The 22,302-nt window shown below is 42.9% G+C and overlaps 1 protein-coding gene across 11 annotated transcripts in view; it reads right to left on the reverse strand.

Moving 5' to 3' along the window:
• The window catches only part of IKZF2 (IKAROS family zinc finger 2), a 117,765-nt gene that overhangs the window by 53,697 nt on the left and 41,766 nt on the right, over positions 1 to 22,302 (reverse strand). For 9 of the 11 annotated variants that reach the window (XM_071746898.1, XM_071746897.1, XM_071746887.1 and 6 more), the window contains one exon: positions 3,437 to 3,703. In XM_071746898.1, coding sequence (XP_071602999.1) covers positions 3,437 to 3,703 — 267 coding nt within the window. The remainder of the gene's footprint in view (positions 1 to 3,436; positions 3,704 to 22,302) is intronic. The other 2 variants (XM_071746896.1, XM_071746895.1) reach the window with 1 other exon arrangement.

Raw genomic sequence — 22,302 nt, forward strand, 5'->3', positions numbered from 1 at the left:
TTGCTCAACATCCCCAAGCAGAAGGCCCTGGAGTACCCAGTGGCAGTATTATGTGACCAGTCACCTCCTACAGTAACAAAAAATTGATAAAGACACTGCAACTTAGGCCTTTTGCTGTGAAATATGAAATTTGGATCAAAAGTATGAGAAAGGAGGAAAATAAATCAAACCTGACACATTCTATTTTTCTGACACAGGGATATGGCACATTTGGGGGGTGAGAAGTTACTCCATTCACTAAAATAGGGAGGGCATCACGCTTAATAACCACAGGGAGCATTTTCTGCCAGTGACAACAGACAAATAGAAGGCCTTCTCCTGATGCCCCTGCAGATTAGAAAAATGCTTCACCTGAATTATCAATGTTTCAGAGAAATGTTGTGCTGGACAGTACCAGATGAGCAATGCCCAGGGCTCCGTGATGGAGGTGCTGTGGACCAGAGCATCACCTTTACCACATGTGCAAGGCAGTGCTTGTGCAGATCTGAAGGCTGAATGGGAAATCCCCAGCTTGGTCTATCAGGTAAAGAGGCAAGTGGCAAGATGCTCCAAGCACATAAAGCTGAAAGATCAGGAACTGAGCTCATCCACTCTGGCCTCATCCATGGCACAGATTATTTTCCCCTGTCCATGTATTTGTTTGCCTGAACTACAATAATGTGGCAGGGAAGACAACTGCTCCTCAGGAATAGATGAATAATGGCTGTAGAAAACCGTGCCCTTGGTGTGCCTAAGAGAACCAAAGCCATATGGCACAGGTCCTCACCAAGCCTTGGTCCCTGGTGTAAGAAAAGCCACACTCTCATCCCAGCATATATACAAATTACAGTCTCTACTATGGACCACAGCATTTTGTGTAATTTGCATAGAATGCTGACAGGTTTTTTGGGAAGGGAGAAGGACTTCAGTTTTTGCCAATGCAAACAACTGGCCAGACCACGCTTTGGTTGTGTGCAGATAAAAAGGAGAGTGAGGCAGGATTCAGCTCCCAAAAGATACTTAAATTGGCTCTGAGAGGTAAGGGTTTACATGCCAGTTGCATGAACTGATAAAGAATGTCATCCGTTTCCACTCACTAGGGACAACCTCCCTTCCCACTGCCATTCTCCCTTGGGCTGCAAAACCAGACTACCCACAGGTCAGTGCTCAATCAGGAAGTGGCAATATATTTTGAAATACTGCACTTTAAAAGATAGAATCCAGTATGTTAAAAATATCTGTTATAATCAAGGATGTGGAAATCCAAGCAAACTTCTCCTTCTGTTGTGGACAGTGAAGTAGCAGCATGTACTTAAAAACAAACAAACAAATTGAGGGAGGGGGGAGGGGAAATTCCCCACAAAATTTGCCAGCTGATTTACTGTGAGCAGAGCACTGAGCTACACATTAAAAGGAATGATATTTCTATATGCTTGAAATCATCTGTATAGAGCATTACATCACAGCTCCTCTGCTCAGATGGGAAAAGGAGTCAGAGCTCTACAAGGAACCAGCAGTAGCCTGAAGGAAAAGGCCACCAGTTATGCAATTCCACCCGCATCCAGCCATCCTGCCTGCACGCAGACAAGATTTTCTTCTCTTCACTTTGAATTTGCACATCTTGTTCCACATGAAAGAGGCAGCCTGTCTGTAGTTAAAAGCTGTACTAGCTATTCCTTATCTCCAAAAAATGCCGAGCATTTAATTAAGTACCTACATCTAAATTTAGCATGTCTAATTTAGCTGCTCAAGTTCAAATACACAAACTCTGATGCACCTACAATACATATGTTCAGATCCATCCAAGTGCCAATGAAAACTTTTAGGGAGGTTGAAAGCTGGGGACTCAGTCTGCTATATTCTCTATTCTCTTTCCCTTTCCTTCTAATAGCATGCCAAATTGTTAATCAACATTTTAGTTCTCTAGCCAATAGTTTTCCCGTGTTGCAGCTGCTGTCTAAAATCATGGCTGCATCATAAACAATACTGAGATTCTTTACATTATACATTTATGTTAAGATATTATCAATACAACTCATATACAGGACATTAACTATGTAATACAGAGCTATTGTTCCGCTGTACAGAATTTCTATTGTTTTCTTTCCCTTCCAGAGCACACTAGTTGACTGCAAACTACCAGGCTTACAAAGGGATTACACATCGTCTTACTTTGCCTTAAAACCCCACTTTTCTTTTGTATCTTAGCAAAATCTTTGTATCTCTTAGTGTGAGTCTCTCAAATATTAGCAGAGAAAGATAAAAAAAGCCATCTTTCATTTTTTCCAAAAAACATGAATAACCAACACTCACTGAGGCTCCAGCCCAGAAACCTGTGCTTACCCTTAATAAGATTTAAGTGTCCATCTTAATGGTTAGGCAACCATTGTACTATTTCAGGTGACTAATATGTGCTTAAATCTCATGAAAGTTAAGCACAAGGTTAAGTGCTTTTTTTGAATCAAAGTCTCTGCCAGGTAGATCTCTGCAAGACCAGAAAGTGTTGTCTCCAGGCACCACCTGTACTTTTATCCTGTTGGAAGCAACTGTCGCTCTCACTTGAGGAACAGCAGAGGAGAATGAGTACTAGCCTCTCAGCCACCCCAATTTCTCATATTAGCCAAAACTCCCCTGAAACTCCCTGTTTTGAACTCAAGGCCTCATCTTTTAGGCCCCAAAGACCCACTCATTCAGTGTATTGCAAAGGTTTTGTTTGGCTATTGAACTGTCAAATCCAAAAGCCTCCAAAGGCCTTTTGGTCTCCAAAAAGCAGTAGCACTAAAAATAATAAAAATACATGATAGGAGAGTACAAGCATTGAAAGGTGCCTCAAAAATGGTATCTGGACTGTCAGGAGGAACAAAGTGCTAGCCCAGGAAAGCAGTTCAGGTGAGGTTTTCCTGATGGAGCTGTCATGTTGATGAGCAACAAGCCTGCCCTGGCATCAGGATAGCTATATAATGAGTGTCTCCTGTAGGGTTTCCTAATCCCAGGTTTGCCAGGCTGCCAGCACCATGCCCAGCTACTTGCAAAGGAGGTGCAAGATCCCCAAGAAGCTGCTGGTGATGTCTGCCTGTGAGCACCTCCAAGGAAAGACCATCTAAGACTTTTAAAAGCCTTATATATGCATGCACACACACACATACATACTCTCATGCCAGAGATTGACTCTCACCATCTTGTCTCTGATCAAGAGCAGCTATAAAAGCAATTTTGCAGGACCTTATACTATTTTTAAGAACCAAATGAAGTCAATGTCAAGCAAGACCCATGCTTGCCAGAAACACAGTATCTCCAGAGATTGGGGAGCAGGCAGAGAACCAAACTGATAAAGCCCATCTTTTCCCTCCCCCGCCTCCTGCTACCCCGTGAATGAAAAGGGAAGAGAAGAGAGTTGTCAGGTAACATCAACATCAGATGCCACAGGCAGTCATCAGGTTTTCTTTCAGCTGCTTACCAGTGTGGCTCCTTTTATGTACCATTAGCACATTGGGCCCAATGCAAACCATGCCACAGACGTCACATTTCAGTTTACCATTCGGAAGCCGGATTCCTCCCTCGCTCGATAGCTCCTGGATCTTTCTGTTATCCACCATCTCGTTACTCTCAGTGAGGGGGTCTTCCAGGCTGCTTCCTTCATCCAGAGCCCTGATCTCATCTTCCTTACTGAAGGGCTTCCTGTCACATTCCTCATCACTTTGCATTTCTAGCTTTACTGAATTTGCTGGGGAAAAAACAAACAAAACAAAACAAAACAAAACAAAACAAAAAAAAAAAAAAAAAGAAAAAAGAAAAAGAAAAAAAAAAAGAAAAAAAGAAAAAAAAAGAAAACATTTAAAAATGTGTATTTTCTAAGTTCCCAATTGCTAGTGTCATTATAAATTTCTACTACTATTGCTCAGCCTCGAAGCTCAAGCCAGCACCAAAGGTCTCACTGTGGTGATTGTGCCACAAATTACAACTGCATATTTCTTCAAGGCCTTGTTTGGTTTTGTTTTTACGCTCGTAATTCTCTCCCTGTTTTGCAGCTTAGAAACCAAGGCACAATGGGATCCAGAGACCTACCAGATATGCAGCAGGCTTAAGAACTGATCTTCTGCTCCTCAGCTTGAAACACAGGAGCTCCTTTCCTCTCAAGGAGTCCAAGTAACAAAACCGAAGGACACAGCCACAGCTGCTTCCTCCAGCACCCTCCTGCCTAGCGCACCAAGACGCTGGGTTTCCAAAGACAGGGCACTGCACCCCCACAGCTCATGGAAACAAGCACCCTTTGCAGGCAGGATCATTCAAAACACAGGGACCTAGTGAAGCTGGCTTGTGGGCTGTCAGTCATCTCTGCATCACCCTGCCTGCATGGGCAGGTTTTCTTACAGAGGGGAGACCAATCTCTGGATAAGCCTCCAGTGCTTTTTTCGCTACCATTTTCTGATTCACATAAATGGGTCATTGCCAAGGCAAACAGGTCTGAAACAAGACCTAAGCTGCTGGATTCTTTATATTTGCAAGTGAAATAAGCATAGCTGAAGATCTAACCAGGCAATCCTCATTAGACCAATAGACTCACTGCTGATTTCTGTGATCCTCAGCTCATGAGATCAGCCTCCTCTAACCAGCAAGACCTTGCAGGGCCATCAAATCTTTAAAGAGAATGAAAGTATCAGGCTTTTTCACCCAGGGGTGTTTTAACCATCAGACACCCCCGTTTGGATGTTTCAGTGGTTGATCAAAACTGTGGAAAGGCCTGTCCTAGAGTCACACTCTCCATCCACGCTGTCAGCCAGAAGGCAAGCCCACGTGCCTGCTTCCCTAAGCCTTGATCCTGCTGAGGGGTTTAAAAAGGTGGTAATTCAGCCTTCATATCTAAGCAGTCTTTGACCTCTGTACTAAGGCTATCAGCACACATGCAAGTGACTGCAGTGGACCTGGAGAGCAAATGTGTGTCCTGGGATTGCCCAGTGCCTTTCAACGCCAGGCCAGGTGTGATCCAGAACTACCACCCCAGGGCCCTCTGTCTGGAAACCCCACGAGAGGATTTGGAGCGAATGTGTCTGATCACTGTGAGGAATCACAGATTCAAACAGCCAGCCTGGAAATGTCAGAACAAACCCTAATACTTAGGCTTCCTCCCTCATCCTCCTTTCTCCTCCCTTCTCAAAATTTACAGTTAAAGAAAACACAGGGTTCAGAGCCTGATGTTGATGTTACAACTCTAACTCATTGCTGTTACTCCTAGGAGAAGCAAAATGAACAGGGAAAAGGCACCAGAGACCCAATACCAGTAAGATGTTGCTTTTTAATCGTAAAATTCCTGAAACACATCTTCCACTATTCATCAAGGCACTAATGGGAGCTACGGAATGTAAGTACTGTTACAGCAAAGCACATCCAGAGCAAGGACACAGCCAGATCAGATCACAGCAGATGACCACACAGGTGCTGGCATCGAAATGGCTTTTAACTGCTAAATATTGGAGCACTTCCTTATAGAATATAGACGTTTTTGTTGCCACAGAGATGCATTTATTGTTTAAAAAATAGAAACAAAAGCACAGACTGAAAGCTTGTGATGTGTCCCCACGCGGTACCTGGGGGCAGAGTGTGGCTGTCCCCACCTACACCCAGCGTGGTGGAAAAGCACAGTCCCCTGGGGATGGCTCCCTGCTCCACAGTGCTAGCCCTGGTACCAACAGTATGCACAGGGAAATAACATGGATGAAAGCAACCTCTTGCTGGCTGTGAAAAAGATGCCATAAACCTCATCTAATTGCAAAAGCACAAGATACATTTTACCTAATAGCTGCTTCTGTTGAGGCCACCACCACCCCAAAATGGGGAAGAAGGCAGGCTGAAATAGGCCAAGAGGAGGCTGTTTGCATTGAGAGGGTGAGGGGGCCTGCTCCACCATGGCAGCAAGAGACATAATGGGAAGTCATCCAATGCTTGTGAGGAGCCCAAGGTATGGTGGGTGGCACAGCCACTGGCAGCCTCAGGACCAGGAGGACACAGCCTCCGTGGAGGGGTTGAGCAGAAAAGAGGAAGAGTGGGAACTCTGCCAGCTCCACAGGCTGGCAGGGATCAAGCTGAGGTCCTAGTCCCACCTCCCTGTGGAAAGCACACATTGGTGATTTATGGACAGCCCACTTTCAGAGCTAAGGAATAGCAGTTTCCTCTAATAATAGCAGCCTTTTGGGGTATTCAGTAAGTCTGAGAATGAAGCCCGAATAAACGGTTTGCTGTCTTTAGAAGCAGCATTTAATACACTTGGCCACACAAGCAGCTAGGGTAGAGCCAGAAATAGAGCCCTGTGCTCCTCACCTAAAACCCTGAGTTTCTGCCACAAGCCTGCACAATCTCCACGCACAGTAACACACATAATACCCCAAAAACCTCATAGCAACTGTGTACATTTATATGTAGATAGAAAGCCTTGTGTCTTCTCTACAGAAACGTTTGTCTTTCTTTCTCTGACTTGGAATAATAAATACTTGACTGTAACAAGTGCTGTGCACCCCAAGTTCCCATTTAAGTCTGCAGACCTCGGCACGGTTAGCAGCTATGAAAGCAAGGCTGCAAGATCTTACAAACTGGAGGATCACTTACTTTACCTTGCCGTAGAGTGTCTTTCTGCTAAATGATGGCTTTCATCCAACAGGACAAACAGCACCACAAAACGGAGGGAACTGTTTGCTGAAATGCAACCTCCCCAAACACACAGTGCTCCACAACTCCTGCAAAGGCAGCTCAGAGCGCTCAAGTAATTCCTGTTGTATCTTTCATAATGTGTCAGCTATGCTATAAAATTGTTCAGGCTGTTTAGGGTTCTTACTTCCCTCAGCTTCACACACAGAGCACCATTGTTGCCTTTCCAGAAACCATCAACTAGCTCTTGCTGCGAGGTTTTCTTCAGCTGGGACCAGTCACAGGTCTCCAGGGAGGAGAGCACTGGTGCAGCAGGGAACTCCTCAGCTCATTGCAAGCGTTTTGCTAATCAAGTCATCTCCACTGCCTTACATCATACTGGGGTATATATTAGACTTATGTTGTAGCCTGCATGCAAGCAGGTACTTAAATTGCATACAGTTTGTTTTCTCTGTTCTCAGCCAGCCTTTGAGACTGCAATCTTTTTGTGGCACTGTCTTTGTTTTCATCTACAGCCACAAACCCAGAGAGTATAATGAACTCTGCAGCAAAGAAAAAAAGAAATAGTCAAGGGATGTTTATGGCTATCATGCATAGTACACAAGTCTCCATGTCAAATTTCACCCTGGGTTCCCTTGCCTTTTTTGTTCAGACACTTGCTAAAAGTGGCAGGCTTTCTCATTCCTTGGCAAAACAACGCATAAATAAGTAAATGGAAAAAAATTTTGAAGTTTTTGGCACTTTTCCTAAAAATCACAGCAAAAGAAGGAGCAGGGAAAAACTAACCCAGCTCTCACTGCAAAAGCATAAACTTGAAATCAGACCATTTCCCTCCAGTTTATACAAGTTCCTTCCACTTCTTCCCAGTCCAGTACAACACCTTGTAGGGAAAAAAACCCAATAACAAAATAACAGTTGAGGAGCCATGAAAGTTTCTACCTATGAACATGAAAGTTAATGGCACATATTCACCAGAGCAATCATACATATGGGGCTTTTGTGTGTGTGTGTGTGGGGGGGGGGAGGTTTGGTTTTTGTTTTTTTGGTTTAGTTTGGGGTTTTTTTGTTTTTGGCTTTTTTTTTCAGAGCACCAACCAGCTGATCCTGAATTGCACTTTACCCTGAGTGGCCAAATTGAATACATTTATTGTTAGTGTCTCATAAGTGCTAATTAAACTGCAATTCCCTGTTAGACAACATTTTGGCAAGTTTACAGCAGCAAAACATTTCCTTCATCCACAAATTAGAGAAGCTACAAACCAAAACTTGGAAGATCCACCTAAGAAAAATATTCCTAGTATTTCATCCTTTGCCATGGAAATTTGTTTCCCTAAAACATGAGATGGGCAGAGGTGGAAAACAACCTCTGGCCTTGCTAAGAGATTTGATAATCAGGTGGATGTAAATTAAAGCACTGGTAGTCTCTTTCTTTAGCAAGTAAGCTAGAGTGCAATTCCTACTACATAAAAAAAAAAATCCTTCTGTTCAACATGAGAGGGAGCAAGCACCAGGACTGTGCCCCTCTGTCTCCTCCATTGTCTGCTGTCCTAGGTCATTGCTTATTTTATCCGTGGTCTTGGAAAACCAGGCTGTCCACTGTCATCAAGTGTTTGTGGTCTCCAGCTAGAGGTCAGCCTTTCCTGGCAGCAGCCACACACCGCCAGCCTCTTCCTGCCTTGGTGAAGCAGAAAAAGCAAACTTCACCTCTCAAGCTCCCCATGCCTCTTCCCCCATTCCTTTTCTCTTGCCTACAGGAAACAAAGCTTTGGCCCAGCTTCAGATACTCATCGCTGATCAGCCAAAATTCAAATCTGACAAGCCCAAAGAGCCTTGGGGTGACTCTTTGGGTGAACACAGTGAAGGACATCTGCAGCTAATGTGGACCCGACATGTTCTCTAACCAAACTCATCTGACAGTGGGGGGCAGGTGGCACATTACTTCTCCCAGGGTCTGCTGCAGATTTCCAATCCAGAACATAAAATAATGCAACACTCAGAGCATGGATAATGTGTCTGTCTTTACCCCAGAATGCAAAGAAACTAAGTCACTGTTATTTTCCTCTGGAAAATGAGTCTGAGCTCCAACTACTGCAAGCACAGGGACAGCACAACCTTCTGCATACTGTTCTGTCAATGGTCAGTGACACCATCTATTTTAATCATGAACTTCTCCTAGGCAGTGGATTAATGATACTGCTAATTGGCAGCTACAGACAAATAGAAAATGACCCAGCTTCTTGCATGTTATGAACCTGGCTACTTAGTCCTACACATCTCAAGACTCGAATGTGGAATGTTCCTATAATAATAAACGCCCTGTTTCTACATTATTAAAAGCACTCAGCAAAAGTGAGTGGAACAGATTTAATTTGAAGAGCTGGAGTGGCAAACCAGCAAGCATTTTGTAAAAGGAAAATTAAGGGGATGGGGGTCAGCAGCGAAAACTCTTCCTTGTTGACAGATTTTGAAGTCAAGGTAAGGAATGCCAAAAGCTGGAAACAATAAACCCTGGCTCTTGTTAAGTCTGAGAGCACTTGGGTAGCAAAAAGGGTCCTTAAAGAGGGTGTTTACACCACTCCAGAAGTGTAGCGAGGCTTTAATGCATGTTTAAACATACTTTCCTCCTTCGAAGAGTATAAAGGGGTCTCAATAAAAAGAAAACTTCATCTTTGAGTTTCTTGTTGCTGGTAGAATTTGGCTCTTAATTAATGATGGCATTCAAGTCCATTTTCACTTGATTGTGAGCTATTAAAAGTGTAAAAAAAAGGGAGCATGGACAAACCTTCCCTTTTTTAAAGGACACACATCCAAAGAGTGTGAATGCCAGCCGAGCAGAGGTAGAACCAGGCAAGGAACCTGGTCTGTTGTTGCCTCATAGCCACAAAGCACCTGGCAAATAGGTTAACTCAAATTATCTGGAAATTGTATGTAGTTCTGGAGAAACAAACAGGCCTCCTCTTCTCCTTGTGCTGCACTGGTGCAAAGCAGGTATGGCTCCAAAGCTGCAGAGGTGTGGAAGTGAGGAATAAAGAGTCAGGTCTGCTCAAGTACTGGCAGTACATCTGCTGCTTCAGGGCAGATGCTCTCCAGGAGAAAGGCAGATGTCTCCTAAAGGACACCTGCAGGCAACACTGCCCTAACAATATCGTGATGGAAAATGTTTCAGTTGGGGGTTGGAAAGATGTATGTCAAGGGAGCCAGTTCTGCTTTCAGTCTAGATTGAGACTTTCTGGAGGCTCAGAGAGAAGTGAAGCTGTATCTGAATGGAATAAATGAGGGTGAATGTCACCTGCAGAGAAAGTGGAATTACCCCAACGTCTCTCTCAAGTCAAGTAACAAAAGCCCAAGCACGTTACACACAAACATCCCCAATGCTGGGTGTCAAATCTGTTCGTCATGAGCAGCCAAAGATTTAGCTTTCAGCCACTGAAAAAATTAGAATCTCAGATAGTGATGTGACCACAGCAGACTTATATAAAGGAGGGGAGGGAAAGGAAAGATTTTAGAAGCTTAGCATAGAGTCCTTTTTTGCATGCGACAAACGGGATTCTTCAGGCCCACACAGAGGTAGTTAATACGCCAGAAATTCAGTGAGAAGTGATCAGTTTATTTAGGCATCTTCAGAAATTTTAAGTTTTCATGCTGAAGAATCTCAGTTTAAGCTTGTTACCCCTGAAGGCAATCTAAACTCACTAAATGCAACAGAATACTTATTTCATATCTTCCGGAGGTGGTGTGTTCAGTACATGTAGACTAACAGGTCCGTTACACCCAAGTTTAGTTTAAATTAGGATGTGGTTGTGCAGCTAAGCCAACCTTCAGTCAGGTTTTATCTGACACAAATGATGGCTGCCATCCTCTAGTTTTACCACCCCTTCCACCTCTTATACTGGCACCAGTGCTCATGGAACTGGGTGGTAAAAAAACCTGACAAAACAACAAAGAGCACCCTCCTGAGAAAAAACAACTGAGTTCAGGTGGATCAGGCCCCTGATGTGGCATATTGTGCCATCACATGGACCAGTTCAGGCTGATGTGGAGCAGCACTTGGGATGCCACTGCGGGCAACAGTGGCAACAGTTCTGAAACACCAGGCAGCTTCTCCCAACCCAGCTGCCTATGGTGAGACACAAGTAATAAAGACTGGAGCAGTGAAACCTGTGAAACAACTTCTATGCTCAAATGACTATAAAAGCTTATACAAACACGACACTGAAAGGATCACAGTTACAGGGCTCTGATTTAGCATCCCAGCACACACAGCGTTAAGACCTGAAATTTCTTTCCTATCACTGGACTCAACTGATATTTTCAATGAACTCTGAGTCACATTCAGTGAGAACCCTTCAGAAGTCCAAAGACTCTGAGTAGGGAGTACCTTGGTACAAGTAAGGATGGAAGTACCTAGACCAGAATTTGGCCCAGATATCAAGCCTTGAAACACAACTGTTTGCTCACCACAATTCACCCATGCTTCATACCTTCACTTGGCAAGAGCAAGAACTTCTAATTGAATATATAATTGCTCAGTGTTGCAAGATTCCTCTTCAGAAGGACCTTGGGCCAAATTCCACCCACAAATGCATCTATGCAAGTTCAACTTACACAAGTGAGAGTAATGTATTCATATCCCAGGGTAGGAAAAGCACTCCTGATGACCCATCCTCCCCTTCCTTTTTTGCCTATGCTTACAAAGTAATTATGGTGCAACAAGCATTGTGCTTAACATAATACAAGGTTTCTGCCCATTCCCTATAGGCACAAGGAAGAGCTTCCTCAGTGCAGTGTCCACTTGCAGTGCCAGAAACTGGCTCCTGCAAAAGGCAAGTGGAACACAGCAGTACTTGTGACCCCCTGGTCTTTCAGGCCACATCCAGTAATCACTAAAACTTTCTGCCTTTGTCTTAATGACTTTACACTTGTTACAGACAAGCAGGCAATGCTGAGCTGGGGCTGTGGTGCACAGCAGCTGATCTCCAGGGACCCTTTTAATTGTAAACTTCTATTTCACAGTTACTTTGAACTGCAGGAGGCAGGGTTTGGTGAGGTGGGTGCTCTCTCACAGTCCTTTCCCTTCCATATCTCTTACTGTCTGCAACACGTACATCAAATACTGTCACTCTCCTCTCCTGCCACAGCTTTTTTACTTCAGTAAAGTAATTTCTGATGCACACTGAAGTGGAAAAACAAAATCAGGCTCAGTCCTATAGTGAAACACTGTCAAGTCCACGAACACCTTTTTATTTTTAAGATCAAATCAAATTTTGAAAGGAAGCAAGACAAACATTCATGGAGCAGTGGAACAACATTCACCTCCAAGTGGATTTTCTAGGAGGCTGCTAAGAGCTCTATATGGCACCAAAACTAGAAGTTTATAATGGAAAATGCTGACAAACTACAGCTATATATGGGCTGTCTCTCATAAATAAAGCGATTTACAACATCCACTCAAAGTGACCAAAAACACACTCATTGTCATCTCTGCTTCTTAAAAAGTGCATGACTTCCTAAATGCTTTCCAATGTATGCAGCACAGTAATTGTAACAAGAGTGATTATTTCATTTATGAGGAACTTTTCGTTTGGGATCTACACTATATTTGAAAATACACCAAACAAAATTGTTTCAAGCGAATGGAATGACTTCTCTGGGTCTGGAGCAGGTACTTTGCTTCATTTTCTGACATTTTTACCACTAGGGACATTATTTTAAACAAGTGAAAGGCTTTCATCACAAGTTCCACCTGTGGATTAGATTCACAGATTTCAGAAAAAGGTGTATTTCTTTTCAATTATATAGACTCTAAATCATCTTAATGCAGCCTGACCTTGCCATGTCCTCCTCTTCTAAAGGAGGCACCTCCCCTGACTCATCAACCCATGGAAAATTATAGGATAAGCACCTGTCACAAAAATATTTTCTGTCTTTGTCACGACATTGTAAAAAGCAGATTAACAACAAAACCTGTTTCGTTTATTTGTTTGAGTCAAAGCCTTGTCTGTACCCTTGGAAGCAGGTGGCTGAAGCAAAGTAATGGACAGAATCTCAGGTACAGGATCACTGCAAGTGTCTGAGGGTAGGGACTTTCCACCACGTATTTCACATTCATTGCTGTGTTGACCTCCACCATAATTAAAAGAAAAAAAAGGAAAGCAGTTTTGCCTGACTACAGCATGACTGCATGAAGTTGAAGCAAAACTTTTAAAAACCAATGTCCTGGGAAATGCTGTTCACCGCTATGCTGCTTTGAGAGAGGCATTTTTACTTAAGACAGCTAAAATAGTTTATTTCCCTTTCCTGATTTCAGATGGCCAATGGGACCAGGACGTGGGGATGTGGGATCTAGAGAGACCAGCTCAGAGTTCAGAGACCCAGCAATATTGAAGTCAGCACATTAAGGCAGGACCTAGAGCACATCCATTCACCTACATCTAAAGAGGCACATGAAAGGGCTACTCCAAGAACCAGACACTGACAACATGTTACAAGGATGGCAGAGTATTATTGAGTCCCTTAACTTTTCCAAATTTAAAGGACAGAACAATTCATAACAATTTTCTACTTTCAGAAGTCACTTCAAGTATCTGAGTTTGTTTAAACCCCAAACTTAATATACTAAAAAAGGAGGGGAGGGTATCTCTGTTGCTTCCTTTCCACAACTTAAAACACAGTAGCTATTAAAGCAGAAAAACATTTAAGCGACTATTCATTCTGATTTTTTTAAAAAACAGTGCTAGGCTTTCACCTGTATCATTATTATGTAGGCAGTGACAGATGGCAATGGAAAAATATAAAATAACTCTTAGAGTATTAACTTTTTTTCAGTGCCGTATGTGTCAGATTCTTTAGCATAAATAAATGGCATTACATAGTCTCATTAAATCTATACATCTGTGTAGTAACTTGCAATTTATGGATATTTTCTGACACAATGTTCAAACCAACAGGTTTAGCTCACATGTTTCTTTTCTCACCATGCCATCTCCAAGTCATCAGAAAAGCAAACAAAACCAAAACCCTAAAGTAAATATTCCTAAAGAATTCGGAGATTTTCTGTTCATCATCTACGCATATTACAGGGAATGAGAAGGGAACAGGATGGTGGGATCATGGAAGAAAGGGGCTGGAGGGAGTTGGCAAGTAAAGCAGCTAATTAGGCACCCCAAAATTTACATATCTAACAAGTAAACCATGTTTTCTCAAGTTAGATTAAAACAATAAGGATGAGCACATACACACACAAACATTTTCTCACATCAACCACCAAAAGCACCAACCACATTTTCGCCAGGGTACCCCAAGAGTGTGGAATTGGTACCCCATCAACTGCTGCAATGAGATAGGACGAGGGACTGCAGGACCAAACACTAACATGATATTTCAGATTGCAGAGATCATATGCTGCACCATCACTAAACAAGCTGAAAGCTGCTGCAAGTGGCATTGAGCACAAAAAACAAGAAGATGACCTAAAAGATCCATAAACTAAAGTAACTAATACTTCCCCAGGAGAAGCCCTCTCCTGAACACGTCCCATAAACTCAGCTACTCTGTGGAAACCACACATTCAGTCACCATGCAGCCATGCACAGGTCTCTGACAAAGAACTATTTTGATCTGTTTGTCTTCAGTTAAGTGTAAAACAGTGTGTATCTTTTGTTTTATTAAGGGGCTGAGACTGGGAGCATCAAGGAGGGTCCTTGTATGCCTTGTTCTAACTTCTGCAGCCTGGTCACATGGGGAGAGGGGGACACTGGTCCTCCTGGTACACAGGACCATGAGGAAGGTGGGATGGGAGATGAGGGCTGAGTGTATGCATTATACATACAAACCCACCCCAGGAACAGTCCCAGGCCCACCCTTCATGCATTCTTGAGAAGGAGAAGAGTAGCTGCAGTGACGTGGTAGCTGCTATAGTCTGTCCCAGTTAGAGAGTCTCTTTTTGGGCAACAAGTTTTCTTTGGGATCTCTCCCTTTAACACAACAGTCCACTGGTCCAGGCTAGTGTAACGGGATGAAGCACCACTTCCTGTTACTAAACATTTGTTGAAGACATGAACAAAAGATAAAAATCCATAAACATTGCTGCAGAGACAGTCAAAGCACAAGTGCCTGCCATGGGGGAGTACAGCAGCCCTGCAACTTCATTCCCAATTGCTGTGTTTTCAAATGTACCTCCTTTCTCAACTCCCAGGACAGTATTTTTGGAGATAATTCTCTAAAGAGCTCCAACCTATCTGGACAGCTGTTAATACCTCCAAAACACCACAGAGAATCAAGAACAACCCCTGCCTGAACATCAAGTCACATCTTACAGACAAACCTAAACCTCACATACCTAACATGTTTCTGTTGGAAAGCTTAAACTTGACATTAGCAGCAGCTTCTGCACGTCATCTTTTTGTCTCCTTGGGTAAAGGATCTGTTGGGAGCTATTTACGTACTGGCTTTTTCCCTCTAGGAGGAGCTGGTATCTCTGCCTAAAATTAAGATTGCTTGACACTTCCTACGATGAGGCCCTGTTTTTCACTTGCTTATCACTTTGCCAAAAACAATTTAGGCTGAAATTTGTTGGCAATAGTTTAAATTTTTTGTGTGTAAAACTGCAAATCAAAACAGTTCAATTGGCTCTGGCTAAGAGGTTGGAGAAAGGACCACCACTGCTTCTTAGCATTTAAGCTAGGAGATCTATGACCAACCAAGCTTATGAAGACTGCTTTTCTACAGATTTCTACCCAACAACCTCTTTCAAGCCCTCTTTCCTTGCAGTAACCCCAAACAGGGTACCTGCTACCAAACAGCACAAGAAACATTTGAGTTCCACTTGCCTTTCCCCTCACTAAAAAGTAGCAGCAATCCCAAGAGATTCTCTGACCAGGTCCCAAATTTCATCCCATGGGTACACTTCTTCTATTGTGCCAGTTGAAGAAAAGAGAGACCCAGAGACATAAAATATCACTGACATGCCTTACTTTGTTTTATGAGGATGGGTCATGTGCATTTAAAAAGCATTACTCATTGCAATGAAAAGGGGGGGAAGAAATAATTTGGCATCCTAAGGGCCTCACTAAAGCTCTTAGAAGTTACAATTCCATCACTGTACTGTACATAGCATGCAATCTCTGAGGGGTAATTATCCATGGGTTGGAAGCCAGTGTGAATATATGCACAGTCAGTCAATATGATGTTGTGCTTGCTGCTTCTCGTTTTTCTTTTTCTTAAATCAATTTTAATTGTTGTGGATCTATTTCTGCTAATAAAAGAGAGTGAACCAATTCTGGTCGGATAGATTTCTGGATACGGAAAAATGAGTGAGCAAAACACGTGAGAGTACTTACTGTATTACCAGAAATATTTAAAAATGTCTCTTCCCTCCCTCAGCTGGCAGAATATCAAAGCACTGAGGAAGCAGCACGGGTGGGGATGAAGAACAGTCCACTCCATCATCAACCTAGGAAAGCAATGCCACTGAGCTCCAGCAGAAGCCCAGGGTAGAACTGAGCAGAACTGCTCTAACAGCAACACCTCCCCTCAACAACTCCCTCCATAGTCAAAGGGCTAATGCTATTCTGAGTGCAGACTACATGAGAAAGAGTCACAAATCATAGAATGGTTTGGGTTGGAAGGGTCCTTAAAGATCAACTAGTTCCAATCCCTCTGCATGGGAAGGGACACCTCCCACCAGATCAGGTTGCCCCACACCTAACCCTAACCCCAACCCCATCCAACCTGACCTTGAACAATTCCAGGGGTGGAGCAACAACAACTTCCCTGGGCAACCTGTTCCAGTGTCTCACCACCCTCACAGGAAAGAACTACTTCCTAATATCTAACATAAATCTCCCCTCTTTAATCTTGAAATCATTACCCCTTGTGTTTCATCACTTCACTCTCTTGTAAAAAAGATCCCTCCCCAGCTTTCCTGCAGTCCTTCAGGTACTGGAAGGTGTTCTAAGGTCTCCCTGGAGCCTTCTCTTTTCCAGGCTGAACAACCCCAAATCCCTCTGCCTGTCTCCAGAGCAGAGGTGCTCCAGACCTCTGTGTATCTACGTGTCCCTCCTCTGGACTCAATGGAACAGTTCCATGTCGTTCTTGTGTTGGGGCCTCCAGAACTGGACACAAGATTCCAGGGGTGTCTCATGAGATCAGAGTAGAAGGGGGAGAATCACCTGCCTCAGCCTGCTGGTCACACTTCTTTCGATGAAGCCCAGGACAGAGTTGGCTTTCTGGAAGAATATATTCTGTGTCTACTAAGCTATGATAACATATGAACTAGAGAGCCAATGCTATTTTGGAATTCAGATGTGATTCCCAGGATAGCCTTGAGATGGACTGACTGACAATCATATTCTCTGAGGGTTTGATGCCTACATACACCAAGACAAAACTAGACTCTTTGGGCTTGACAGCAGGGCAGCCTTGTCTATAAAAAACAGCACTATCACAATGCATTACATGTGTTTAAATTAGCAAAATAAAAAGGTGGAGAAAAGCACATTTTCAGGAGGCACACAGAACATAATACACATCCTTGTGTGAGAGCTTGGAAAGAGAACTCTGCACTAGAGTTCCTGTAAACAGGGTTTCTGCAGAGGTACACACACACACACACACACACACACACACACAGAGCTATCCCGGGATGCAGATTCCTGGCACAGACATGTGCTTTTGCATAACTCATACCTGCACACAGACTAATAAGGCTTTCTAGAATTGGATTAACCAAATGCACACACTTTATCTAACATCATGATTTGCTTCCACTTATCCCAGTGGTGTTAATGCAAAGGCATTAACAGAAATGCAGGCCAGCTGTGGTCCACAGATCTACCTGGGGTAGACAAGCACCCCACAACTCTGCTGTAGCCCCAGCCAGGTCCTTGTCATCATTTGAACAGGAGGAACTAAAGGAGGCTTTCGGACTCTGCTAAGCCGTGACAGACCTGCAGTGACAGCCAGGCTGTGGGAGTGTCTCATCCATGGAGAACTACAATAAAGTGCATCAATTCCCAAGTGAACTTCTGAATGTGAAAACGCCCGGGGATCCTGATTCAGTGCAATACTTAAGCAATCGCTGATCTTTAACGTTAAAGTCAACAGGACTTCGGTACATACATAGGTAATTACATGAATTCATCATTGGGCTGAGCAAGCATGTTCCAGCTCACAAAAGTAATGAAAGGACAATGTGCAGGAAGAACGAAAAGCCTTCAGGAAAGGATTAGCAGTGTCACAAGTTAAACATCTCCTCCCTGATGACATACAGGATCGGGTCAGCTGTGCAGACAAGCGAGAACGCTGTAGCATGAAGTTAGAAATGGAAACAGCCTGTTAAAACTACTGCCTGTAGTAGCTTTTCAGATGACAAGCACAGAATACTAATGTACACCGAGCAACAGTGTAATAGCTCTGCTGTATAGATGATAAAGAGATTCCTCAGCCTTTAACTGCACATCATTTCTATTCCAGATTTCCTACTTGGCTTTTTAACTTACCCAGCAGATTTAAGCATAGCAAACAACAATACATTTCTTTATAATCAACCTCTAAAGCCCTGCAATTCTTGTTTTACAGTTCTAAAAATCAACCTAGGAGGGCTATAACCTGGTATCAATATGCTGTCATTAACAGTCTACTGAATTGCAACTAATAATGCAGAAGGACCTGAGTGACAACTCCACCCCACTATTTTAAAAAGAGAGAACATGGGTTTGGTGGCAGTACAAGCACATTTCAGTTATAAAGCACTAATAACCAACCACTAGTTATGAAAAATCTTGGTCTTAAAAAAAAAAAAAAAGCATTATTTAAAAAAATTGTCTAAATCCACACTAAATATACAAGCTCCTCTGATGATTATGTCTTCTCATAAGCACAGGAAACACCAAGAATTTACAGTTTTCACTCATAGCAAGCAGAAAGTAGTTCAGCACCTGCTGATACAATTGCCAAGCAAGGAAAAGATAAAGTCTGCTAGACAGCCAATATATTTGTTTTATAACTTTACATTCAATTTTCTTTTGTCATATTCTCATCAAGTGTATGTACCCTCACAATTCTGGTTGTGAAGGCTACGATCAGTGTCAAATTCAGCTACCTTGGTACCAAATTTGACTGCAGGGATCTGGGAAGGCACATACTCCCAAGTAGGACATATAATTTTATATATCCCATGCAATGCTTCATTTATCTGCTTGGATCCATTGATTTCCTTTCATGTTCACGAACATTCGTAGCCACCATTTTTCACACATATATGGTAAACAGTCTTTACAGCAAGTGACTTGCTCATCCAAGTACTGTCTCGGTATAAGTGCTGTTGTCAAGTTTCTGCCCTGGAGCTTTGGGATCATTGGCTTCCTTAATGATATCACCAAGAGGGGATTCTCACTCTAGGGTAAGAATAAGACATCTTCCGTGAGGCAGAGCCTGAGCTGCTTAAAGCTTGGCGATTTATTTTAGGCAGCTGCACCCCGCACAGACGGAGGTGGAATATTCCAGTCACCAGCTTTCAGCTCTGGTGGGAGACATAAGAAAAACGGAGTTTTTGCAGTGACTACTGAAGACAAAAATAAAGCAAGCAAGCAAGAACCACAGGGGTCAAACAAACAGGAATGTTTCATTTGTTATGAAAATAATTTGAGTTGTCTTGAGACATTTATTTGAGCAAAAGAAGAATAAAACATTTCTGAAGCTGTATAACCTCCCCATTTCAAGTGGTATCCCTTTTGAGCTAAAATACATCATTTTGAAGCAAATACAGAAATGTTTTGTACTTTCAAACATCAAAAGCCAGTTTGATATTGCTGAAGTGTTTTCTCCTCCAATATTTTCATCTAACTTGACTCAAATCTCATTCTGGTCCTGCTCACAAGCCCTTTTTGACAAATTTATTATTTGTTATTTCCACCTAGGGTTTTCCAGAGCAAGCTTGTTCCCAGAAGGGTGTAAGGATGCAATCTGATCTCAAACTAGACAGCTTGTCTCAATCTAGAGATGAGAAGGCTCTGGGGAGACCTTATTGCAGCTTTTCAGTACTTGAAGAGGACCTACAAGAAAGATGGGGACAAACAGGGTTTGTTGAGATAGGACAAGGGGTGATGGCTTTAAACTGAGAGGGTAGACTTAGACTAGATAATAAGGAGAATTGGTGTGGGGGGTTTTTTTGTTTGTTTTGTTTTGGTTTTTTTTATTATGAGGATGGTAAAACACTGGCACAGGCTGCCCAGTGAGGTGGCAGATGCCCCACCTACAGAAACATTCCAGCTCAGGTTGGAAAGGGCTTTGAGCAACGTGATCTAGATGAAGATGTTGCTTGTTAAAGGACTCTTCCAACACAAACTGTTTTATGATTCCACATCACAAAATAAGGAAACATCGAAATAACTGAAAGCAAGACATTTCTGAAACAGACATTATTTAAAACTAACTATTAAAAAAAAAAAAAAAGCAAGCAAACATTTGAAACTTCTGTATGTTCTTGACTGTATGATACCACAACTACATAGTATTTTGGAGAGTGTACCTACTGTGCCTATCCCTTTCTTCAGCACAGCCAGCCAGTGCAGGAGCCTTCACCCTGTTCCTAGCTTCCCAGCCATGACAAGAGAGGAACTTTGCAATAATTGCAGAGAACTTTGATTTCTAGATACCAGGCAAAAACTTCTGTGAATAGTTTCCCACCCACTCTCACAGCAAGACTGATAACAGCACATTTGTGTCTGTGCTTTCTGACAGAAAAGGCAAACACACACATATATATATGTGTGTACACACAAGTGCTTCTGCTGATTAAGCTACCCTCTCTTCTTAGATTGGGTTTAGATGTCCTTGCTTGAAAAAACATCACAACATCCTGAACTCATCAAAACACTGTCTGCTCTAGAGCCCAGCACCACAGATTTTAATGAGGAAATGCTTATGCTGGTAAGTTTTGTTTCTACCGTAGCTTTATCTGCTGTCTGGAGAATGTAGGTGCAGGAAAGAATGTGGCTGTCAGCTGGATACCAAACATCACTGACCATTGGTGAGTCAAGCAAACGGCAGGAGTGAATGGAAATGGAACAGATCTGACCCAGAGGTTAGCAACCTTTCAAAACATTACACATGACCATTCCTTAAATACATTAGATGACACATTCTCAGCCAAAGACAAGCCAGAAAACGGGATGGTTATCCTATTTGCTCTCCTTTTGGAAAAAGGGAGGGCCAATTTTTAACCCCCTTAAGAAGGCAGTGAGCTTTCTGCATTCCTGACCTTTCACTTGCAGAGAGAGTGCTGATTTCTTGCTGAGCTATGGCTCTGATCATCCTTGCCAAAGCTAAGATGTACATGAGCTGGCTTACCCTTGTTTCCACTGGTTGCTGGAGCACGCCAAAAAGACTGTGCCCTACTGCCTTGAGCACTGTGCCAAGCAATATGATACTTTCCAGAACCTTATATAGCACTTTAAGAGCTGTCTAGAGGAGCTCGACATAGAATGGGATAGAGGGCAGTGGTGCAGGGAAGCTGAGAAATGTCTTCTACCTTTCCTATCAGGCAGATCAAATGGTCAGTTTCAAAGCAGGGCATGATGAATTCCTTAAATTGTCAGAGTCCAAATTAACTGAAATACTAAATTAACACTAAGTAGGAAGGGAAAGTGGATGTGATCACCCATGGACACATGAAGATTTATTCAAGCACTGCAGTATGTCTATCATGCATTGCAAATGCCCCAGTGAAGTAAAAATTTGCAGGCAGAACTGGTGGCCTGAGGCTTCAGCATTCACAGTATAGGTCTGTAACAGAAGCACCCTGGGAGCTGTTGGGTTGGCTCATTTCTCCCAGTAAGTCCAATGGGAAACACACATGCAGCACTACTAAATACCTAAAGTTACTGTTAGAACAGACTTCCTACTGCCTCCTCCATCAGGGCTGTGCCTGGACCTTGACAGCACCAGAGGCCTCTCCTGCCCAGTGCTCTGTTTTACCCAGTGTAAGCAAAAGGTGCAGCAGCAGCAAGTCAGGAGGTCTGTACCTGCAGTGCACATTTACCCTGTTCTTTAGTGCAGTGCCTAATACACACTGCAGCCCTACCACTCAACTTCTGAATTAATAATAAAGGGATCCAAGTATAAATAAAAAAGTTTTGGATTATATTAATTGCTGTACATATCTAGGGTGCTTTCTACCCTATCAGCCCAGACAGACTATCTTCAGGCCTGAGGAAAAGAGAATTTGGCCCAAGATGTTAAAGGGTTATTTTAAGGAATGCCTTGTTTTGTTTTTTTCCCTCCCCCCTCTCCCTCTCTCCATTTGTTTGTTTTGGAATTGATACCAGGAAAAAAAAATGTAACTAGGAAACAGAATACATAACTGCCTGAGGTGATGTACATGAAGTTTCTTCGCATTCTCTGACTTTTTCCTGGTTAAAACCAGTTTGCCTGGGGATGGGCCAGCTCAGTTTCGGCTTCTCCTGCTTTCCCAGCATTCCAAAGACTAACATGACCTTCATTAACACAGTAACTGGATCCAGCTAACAAACTCCAACACATGTAGGCACTTGTCCCCCTCATCCTCAAGGGCAGAGAAACAAGGATGTGGCTGTTCCAAAGCTGGCCTTGCCATTTCCAATCCTTATCCTCACAGAACAGATGCTATCATGACTGCTCACTGCTGGTCAAAGGCTGCAGAAGCTT

This window comes from Heliangelus exortis, chromosome 6 (genome assembly GCF_036169615.1).
Source record: "Heliangelus exortis chromosome 6, bHelExo1.hap1, whole genome shotgun sequence".
Taxonomy (NCBI): Eukaryota; Metazoa; Chordata; class Aves; order Apodiformes; family Trochilidae; genus Heliangelus; species Heliangelus exortis.